The 9,669-nt window shown below is 42.4% G+C and overlaps 1 protein-coding gene across 1 annotated transcript; it reads left to right on the top strand.

Annotated features, from left to right (window-relative positions):
- Window positions 1-522: 522 nt before the first annotated feature.
- On the top strand, window positions 523-963 carry LOC107527007 (ribonuclease 8-like). Its single transcript, XM_016199632.2, has one exon. It carries the CDS (start codon window positions 523-525, stop codon window positions 961-963), a length of 441 nt encoding a protein of 146 aa, XP_016055118.2.
- Window positions 964-9,669: the final 8,706 nt, after the last annotated feature.

Raw genomic sequence — 9,669 nt, forward strand, 5'->3', positions numbered from 1 at the left:
ACTCCACAACCTTAATGTTGCTCTTTCAGGAGCGCCTGCGCTAGCCTGGGAGAGTGCGGCATGGACCCATGGCCTATTTTTCTTCCAAGATTAGTTTTCTTTTGTGTTCTGACTTCTCAGACTTTCAAACAAGGAACACTGGAGTCTGGAAAGAATAGGGGCTTTGGAAGCCGAAAGGCGTTGATTAAAATTCTGTATTTGACACACTCTAGCTGTGTTATGATGGGCAAGTTCCTTAACTTTTCTGAGTCTCAGTTTGCTCATATATTTTTAAAAAGTCATCATACTCACCTCATAAAATTCTTTTGAGGGGTAAACAATGTAGTATTTATTGGAAGCATAAAAAGGCACATGATTTGCTGAAATTGAACAATAAAATGCCAATGATGTTCTTAAATATTCAAGGCTGCAATGATTGACTGAGGGTATGCAATTCTTAGACGGGGTAGCAGGACACCCCCCCCATGGTGACCCGCTCGCCCACCTACCTCTTCCTCGGTGCCATTGTCCCCCTTAGGAGAGATGGCACCAGCCAGGGCAAGATTCTGCCCTCTGCCGCTGCTCCTGCTGCTGGGGCTGTGGGTGGCCGAGGTCCCAGTCAGTGCCAAGCCCAAACACATGACCTCAGCTCAGTGGCTGGAAACCCAGCACGTGCAGCCCAGGCCCCAGGCATGCAAAGGGCCCATGGGCAACGTCAACAAGCGCATGAAACCCTGCAAAGGCCTCAGCACCTTCCTGCATGAATCTTTCTCCAGTGTGGCCGCCCCCTGCCACACTCCCATCATAACCTGCAAGAATGGCCACGAAAGCTGCCACCAGAGCCAGAGGCCCGTGTCCCTGACCACGTGTGAGGGCATGATTGCAGGTACCGAGGAAAGCAACTGGATGCATTCTTCATCAGGGCCTGTGAAGGATGAGTTGAGGCACCTGCTGGTTCCAATGACCTTGGGTAATGCTGTCTAAGGCCAGGTGTTTCCCTCCCCAAGCTCTGCAGGCTCCTGGCGCTGCTGCGGCGTTTCCTCCCTCGAGTTCTTTACTAATCCTTAGCCTCTTTGCAAATACCACCGCTCTCCCACACACCCAGCTGCACATACTCTTCATTCCAGAGCAGGGGGCAGTGATGGGTGCCTGAGACGATGCGGGGAGAGAGGCGATTCTCCTTAGCCCTTCACTGCTGCTTCCATTGCTTTCCAAGTGTGTGATACCATGTGGCCCTTCAAGCCCTAAGGATCTCGCTCAGCGGGGGGGGGGGGGGTCCAGGTTTTGTGGGGCCTATGGCATATACAGCTTTGGAGACTGCCTTAAAAAAGAAAAGTATAAAATTACAAATGCAAACTAAGGTCAGGGCATTAGAAGGGCTGCAGCTAGACGGTTCAGAAGGATCCAGGCAGGGGAGATTATTTAAGGAAGGAGGGCAAGGGAATCTGGGCTGGATTCCCTGGGTTGAGAATGTGTCTGATTTTGCTTCAATAAAAGACTGCTGTTTCTGACTGAGGGTGTGTTACTGTCTGGGGCAAAGTATGGAGGTTTGGAAACCCCTTCTTATCTCTGTGAGACATCAGCTTCACTTGCCGGGCAGACTGGAGGGAGGGCAGCACCCTGAGCAGGCTTGGGCTTGGAGGAGCAGCCCCTTGAGAACAGCCTGGCGGGCCCACCTCACATGAAGGGGAGGAAGGAGAGGAAGAAAAGGCTGAGCCCTGGGATGTTGGGCAGATCTCAGGCCTGACCTCCTTGTTTGTCCTCAAGACCTGACCTCATGCTTCACTGATATGATCCTGAGCAGGAACCTCAGGCTTCTCAAGTGAATAGCTCTCCCTTGGGAATTTCAGAATCAAGACCTTTCAAAAATCTTGATCTGGTCCTAATTAGTGCTTCTCTAACTGGTGAAGGAGCAGTTTGATATGCCATCTGCCTCAGACCAATAATTTCATAAAATACAATAAAAAGGAATAGAACATACAGATATAGAAAACCCAAGGCTAAATTTTATATTAGGTTCAATTCATATTAAATCAATCAAATTGGCATAAAAGTTTCTTAATGCTTCTTCTCAATTTCTATACTTACCTTAGTAAATATTCACACAGAGAAAAATATACACATATAATTCACATACACACACATAAATACCAACATAAGATGTACACATATACATACATAAAACATGTACTCACACATGTGTACTGTGTGCACAGCACACAAGCACATGCACATAGTAGGCAGCCCCTCTCCTTCCCTCTACCAACTCTGCCTCCTCCACACACCTCCTTTTCCATATGTAGAAAGATTTTCTTACACAAACTAGGTGTGAGAATAAGGAAAGAATGGTTGGTGAAATGTGATATAGCAGAGAAAGCACAGAATCCAAAAATTGTGACTCCCAACCCCCTTCCGTGCTTTCTCGAAAAAGAGATCTAAGGAGGAGAGGGCTCCCTGCTACCTACCACACCCACACTATCCACCCCAAATATAGCTCCCCACAGATCCAGGAGGCCTCGTCATACCACAGTCTTTCCCCCAGTATCACTGTCTCACCAACTGCTTCTGACCAAGGAAGACAGGCTGGAAGTAGGAGGAAAGCACTCTTCTACCTCCCTGGCTTCACCCTGGTGTAATGGGCAGGCTCCGCTTCCTGTCTGCCCCTTAAATGATGGTGTTTCTCGGGTTTCTATTCTTAGGTCCTATCTCAGCTCACCCTGCCCTGAGTGACTTGGTACACTTCTGTGGCTTCAACTGCCACTTACCTGCCCCCAAAAGCATATATCCAGCCCCGATCTCCCAAGTTCCAGGCACACATCTCTATCTACTTACTGTTACTAACCTCCTCAGTGTCCTGCAGGCATCTCAAGGAAAACACTTAGAACTGAGCTCAGACCTGTCCGGCTTCCAGACTTGCCCCTGCTCCTGTGGTCTCTCAGTCTTCATTCGTGGAAACATTATATCCAATCATTCGAGGTCCAAATGTAAGGGACACCTGTGTCAACTCATTCTTTTTTGTTTGTTTGCTACTCCAGTAATTCCCCATCTATCCCAGGTACTGCCTTAAGAGAGCACAGAAGTTCTTGGGTTTCCTTTTTTCCACGTATCACTGAGTTCCTAATATGCACCCAACACATGTATGGCTTTGGAGGGGGCTGTGATTTGGAGCTAGGCAAACACTTCTAAGTTGTGGCAATCAAGGATTCACTGTCTCGTTTAGGAGGCAGGTAGAAATACCTTTTGAAACATATCAAATAACAGAAAAGTATAATGAATAAAATGAATTCCATAGCATTTTTCTCCCACCTTCTCCAGAGTTTCATTCATCCTAACCCCAAACCTGTTCTCTGTTCCACGTTAATCTTCCTGTTACATGTCTCTGCTATAACGTTAGGTCTGTGACCAGAGTTAGGCAACACCAGGAGAAATTCAACCATCTGTAGGAGTTGTCACCCCAGAAGCTGCAAAGAGTTCGGAAATAATTCAGAATAGATAATACTTAAATAGATTAATTATATCCAAACAAGTGGTGTAGCAACCTGGGTAGGAGTTTCTGACTTCCGTGTGTAGGCTGAAGAATGAGATGGAGTGTAACTTGAATCTAGGGGCCTTGGGCTGTAAAACTGGCTCACTCAGAGGGTAATGACACAGCATCCATAAAACAGGGCTCAGTGGGGCACTTGAGGGCTTGAGAAGAGCTCCCCGAAAGCCTTGGGACAAACCTCTGCTGGTTATGCAATTCGGGCCACTGAAGACCTGCTTCTAACAACTCACTTGGGAAGGGACTCCCCGGTCATTTAGGATGACATAATTATTTCCTAGTGGGTAAGTTTTAATATTCAAAAATTTTTAACTCAGAATATAATATTTAAGAGAATCAAACATATAACATCAATATGTTTGTATAAGGAATTTGTGCATATTTGATATTTTAGGTATTTGCTTTGTTTAAGAGAATTTAGTCTGTTACAAATTGGCATTATAATTCTAATTGAAAATGTATAATTGATTTTTTAAATTTTTTTTAAAAATTGATTTCAGAGAGGAAGGGAGAGGGAGAGATAGAAACATCAATGATGAGAGAGAGTCATCGATCGGCTATCTCCTGCACAACCCCACTGGGGACAGAGCCCGCAATTCAGGCATGTGCCCTGACCGAGAATCAAACCATGACCTCCTGGTTCATGGGTCAATTCTCAACCACTGAGCCACACCGACTGGGCAAAATGTGTAATTGATTTAGACATGTGACTCCAAATAAAACTTTCCTTTAAAACCAGTTTTGGAACATTTAATAAAACCTAAGAATTAAACCGCCATATGAATTGCTAAATTTGTAAGAGTTTCTTAGGTATTCAGGAATGTCTTGTTTGATTAGCTCAGATGACCAAATTACTTTATAAGGGCATGGAATAAGTTAAATTTATAAAATATATTTAAAATTTTGTTTAAAATAGTCTCATTAACTACATTTATAAATGGTACCAAATAGTCATCAAATACAACCCTTTAAAGAGATTAAAATATACTTGTTTGTAAGTTAAACACAAAAGCTTAAGGAAAAACTGGGCTTCCGATTTGCATCTTTAATATAGGTAACATAAACTTTAAAAAGTCAACATGGCCCTCTGAATATTCTTTTCTGGGCACAAAAGGGACATATTAAAAACTCACATTGACATTGTAAAACCAGCCCATTTTCTGTGTTGTTTTCATCTACACAATGCGTAGTTAGCTTTGGTGACTGTGTTTCCTGATGTTCCCATGTCTGTTGCTTTTACTGGGCTTTCAGGAGGAAGGGTGGCTACCGATGATGCAATAGCCCAGACCAAGGCGTTCAGCTGGCAGTGGTGGCACCAGAATTAAGCCCAGAGCGGTCTCTGTCCTCAGCGCTCTCCTTCCTCTGCACTGCGCTGCCTTTAGGTGGGTCGTCCTGCCCGTTTGAGAGGGGGCTCCCACTGCATTCTGGAGGAACTGGGAAAGGGAGGTGTGCTTCCCTGAGGCCAGTGTGGTCGTGGCAGAAGAATTCAGCAAAATATACTCCAAGAAAAAGTAAAACTCGGAGACTATGGTTGAATCTCCATCCTCAATAGGGGCCTTTCTTCCTTGGCCAAACTTGGAGTTTTGAGACTAGATTTCACCAAGTAAGGGAGCTTAAAAAAACTAAAAAACTAAAAACAACAGATTGTCAGGCAACTGGTTCCTTCAATAAAATCAGGCTGTGTGTGTGTGTGTGTGTGTGTGTGTGTGTGTGTGTGTGTGTGTGTGTGACCTGCGCACACTCGCATGTATGTATAAACACACGCATGTTCATGAGGAGAGGTAGAGTTATGTTAGTGGAATTAGGAGTGCAATATTCTACCAATTACAGATTCTTTGGGAACCAAAACCCTTCATTTGAAGTACAAATATCTTTTGGCAGAAATAAAAAACAAGATAATGTAAAAATTACTTGGAATTAATCACTTAGGTACCAAGTTTGACTTGGGAGCATACTGAAACTTTTGTAACAAGAATAGGTGGAATATGGGTAGAGACCTATAAGTGGACAATGAGTCCAGAAAAGGGGATGCAAGGAACTGAAAATAAATGTGTACCCTCCTGCTTAGCAGCTCTAAAGATTGGGGGGCTGGCTTCATGGACTTCATGGTGTCATAGTTCCCAGGTTGCCTGCCCCTGGAGGCTGCTGTGAGCCTGCCAGTGAGGGCTCAGGGTGCCTCTAGGGATACCCGGCGCATGTTAGGTCTTCATAAATGTTCTTTTAACAAAATTTGTTTTCAAAGCAAAGGAATGGGACTAGAAAAATATACAGATCACAGATTGGGAAAGTTTATAAAACAATTTCTTTTAAAACTCATTATGCTTAAAAATCTCCAGAGAGGGGGAATCTACTGCTTGTGCCAATTTCGGGCAGCTCTAAGTATGAACAATTCCCCTATATAGACCCTAATCTACGTCCCTGTCCCTGCAGCAATGCATGACGCCCTATTCAGAACAAATCCAATTCCTCTTCACACTCAACCTTTTAAATATTTTAAGAGTTTATAACCTGTGCCCTCCAAATACAGGGCTGGGCAAAAGTAGGTTTACAGTTGTTCATATGTAAAATAATACAATAATTAATAAATAATAATACAGTAATAACCTCTGTGTTTCACATACTCACAGCTGTAAACCTACTTTTACCCCACTCTGTACTGCCTCATTAGGTAACAGCAAGAGCTATTAAATGGCTCCTACTGCTTGATCCAGTAATTCCACTCGCTAAACTAGGCTAAATGGAAGTAACTCAAAGTGAGGAGGGGTGAATTTATGCAAATCTGCTTACACTTTTCTTTGTGTAACAGAGAGAACTTAGAAATAATACAAATTCCAAACAGGCTCATAGATAGAGAACAGACTGATGGTTGCCAGAGTGGAGGGGAGTTGGGGGACAGGGTAAAAAAAGTGAAGGGATTAAGAAGTACAAATTGATACTCACAAAATGACCCCAGGGATGTAAAGTACAGCATAGGGAATATAGTCAGTAATATTGTAATAACTATATATTGTACTGGAATTACCGGGGGGACCATTTTGTAAAGTATACGATTGTCTAACCACTATGCTGTACATCTGAAACTAACACAAAATAATATTGTATGTAAACTGCAATTAAAAAATTAAATTAAAAAGTAAATAATACAAATTCCTCGAAATTAAGTGTGACTAAAAAAATGATGGGGGAACTATTTGATGTTTTAACAGCACCATCAAATTATCACTTTAACTCTTCAGTTAAAATTATCCTGATGCACGGGAATACGGATGGGCAGTGCCACATGAAGAAAACAGAACATAAAACTATGTTTTCATTGTGTTACAACTCTATAAAAGGGTTTCTGGGTTTATACACCAATAAAGTCCGTCAGTGAATGTGGAGGCTTTCCAGAACTCTCTCTCCAAACCTTGCTTCCTCCAGACGCTCCCAGCCCAGTGAACTACATCCAACCCAGAAGCTGTTCCACATTTGCTTTTAATTCCCCCCTATGCACCTCTCACTTGCAAATATCAACCAACAGACAAAAAAGAACTTGTGAGGGCTAAAGAAAGGAAGCTGAGCAGCAGACCCTGAGCCTCAGCCTCTTCACTCCCTCCCAGTTTTCACTTCTCACTTGTTCTGCCACCATTCTTGGTCTGTGGGGTTTTCAGTGCCCCTTACAGTCTTTAAAGCTGGAGGGGCGATACCTTTCGGGACCAGGCCAGACGCTATCTAGGGTATAGCATGACAAAGTAAACAAGGTCCCTCAGTTCATAGAGTTTATTTTAAAATATGTAGTGGTGAAGGTGGGCTTATTATGAGATAGGAAACAAACAAATAAATACATAATCAAATAGAGGTAAATGCTATGAAGAAAACAAACCAAAATGCCATTATTAAGAGGTACAATAGGAACACTAAAGCAGGTGGCCAGGGAAGACATTTAACAGTGTAACACTTTAGTTAAGACTGAAGCATGAGAGCCAACCACTGGAACTGTGAAAAGCCTCCAGGCAGAAGGAAAAGAGAGCAAAAAGGCCCCAAATTAGGAATAAGCAAGGCATATTTGAAGAACTGAAAGGCCACTATGGCTGGAGGGTCACTAGCAGCTGTCCACTCAGGGTAAGAGATGAGGCTGGAGAAAAAGGCAGAAAAGGAATCATGATGCAAATGGGAAGCCATTGGAAGGGGGTGATGTGATCTGATTGAGGTTTTTGGAAGATCACTCTGGTGAGGGTGCAACAAATGGCTTATCAGGAGATAAGAGTGGAGTGTGTGGAACATTGTGGAAACTAATGTGCTAGCACAGTCAAGATGTTGGTGGTGTGGATTTTGCGACATCTAGTTCAGAGAAGTTGTAAATTTTTAAAGGAATGTTACTTTTAAAGTAAAACCAAAACTGAGGGAAAATTAAACAAAAAATAGAATTAAAATATATATACTACAGATTTCTTATCCTAAGATAACTAAGGTTTGGCCCCCAGTTTCCTTGGAAGGCACAGGTAACAAGATGTTCTCCCAAGCCTACTTTTCTGTCCCTAAAATTCCCCTTTGTGGTCCTTCATTAATTTTCTCTTACTTTCAGGCATGGAACTAAAGCAGAGCCCAAGCTACTGCTACTCTTCAAGTGGACAAATAGTGAGCAGCCCAAAGTCCCAGCCCTATGTACAATGGTAGTTACATCTCTCGGTGTGCATAAACCAGATAATAAACATTACAGACACAAATGTTTCTACTCTCATGTTAACACTCCTCCCCCGTAAGAACCATATTGGAAATTTCTTGGGGATTATTTTAACTACAACACTCTAGAACAAGTCTAAAGAAAAAAATAATTTTTGTTCTCTGATTTACAGGGACATATCTATCATTTTTAAAAATGCTTTCAAGACTGGCTACTACAAAAATAAAGTTAACACTTTTTAACATGATGGCTAGATGGTGGCAGAGGTGGTGTAGTGTTTAAAGTACTTCTTTTATGGACTTGGACAGCTAAAATGAAACTCTGTAACTTAGTAGGTGAGAGTGAAGGTTCTGGAGTCAGGCTGCTTGGGTTCAAATCCTGGTTTCTCCACCTACTGGATAACTTACAGTAAATTATTTAACTTCAATAAGCCAGAATTTCATCTTTAAAATGAGAGTTTGGTAAGCCCCAAAGAATCTGAAATTGATAAAATATGGCGAGAACTATTTGTGAATGCAGGAGAGGGCTTATAAACCTGGTCTATTTCCTGCCTCCAGTTGCTCCATTATATCTTTCCCTTTCACATCTCCCAAAAACATATACATCAACACATACTCCATTGTACACACAAACGAGTACCACACACCTACCTATACACTTTTAGGTAAGAACATGTATTTTTGGAGAAAGTGGTATTTAACCACTATAAGCATAGTATATGTCACTTTACTTTGTTTTTAGTATGTATGTATGTATGTATGTATTTATTTATTTGAAAGAGAGGAAGGGAGTGGGGGAGAGAGAAAAACATCAATCAGCTGCCTCCCCAACACCCCCTACAGGGGATGGAGGCTGCAACCCCACTGGGGAATCGAACCTGTGACTTCCCTGTGCACCAGGAAGACTGAGCCACACCGGTCATATAGTATATGTCACTTAATAAAATAAACCTTTCTAATTTAGTAAAGATTAAAACAATTTCTGGGAAGGAGTAACTGGATCCCAGATCCTGCATTCAAATTTCCTCATGCTACAAGCTCAAAACATTTTCAAGGGCTCTTCTTTTTCCATGGGGGGAAAAAAACAATCCACTCCATTTTCCAGAAGTTCAACCAGCTTAATTTATGTCCCACTTTCTAATTGTGGGAACCTTAGGCTCTACCAACTGTTTTCCAACTTGCTCGAGTATAAGGAATTTCAGACCAGGTAAGGAAAGGTTCAGGCTGCCTCAACACTGAGAATGGGTGAGTTGGATTTGAAACAAGTGAACAAGATTCATAATACAGCTGACTCTTGAGCAACACAAGTTTGGATTGTACATATCCACTAGTACTTGGATTTCTTTCCATAACTACTTGTACTGTTTTCCTTCCATGGTTGGGAGTCTAAGGACTCGGAAAACCAACTGCATTGTTCTGCCACTTTATATAGGGAACTTGAGCATCCATGGATTGTGGTACTGGTGAGGGTTCCTGGAACCAATCCC

The sequence above is a fragment of the Miniopterus natalensis genome, chromosome 1 (assembly GCF_054644295.1).
Source record: "Miniopterus natalensis isolate mMinNat1 chromosome 1, mMinNat1.hap1, whole genome shotgun sequence".
Taxonomy (NCBI): Eukaryota; Metazoa; Chordata; class Mammalia; order Chiroptera; family Miniopteridae; genus Miniopterus; species Miniopterus natalensis.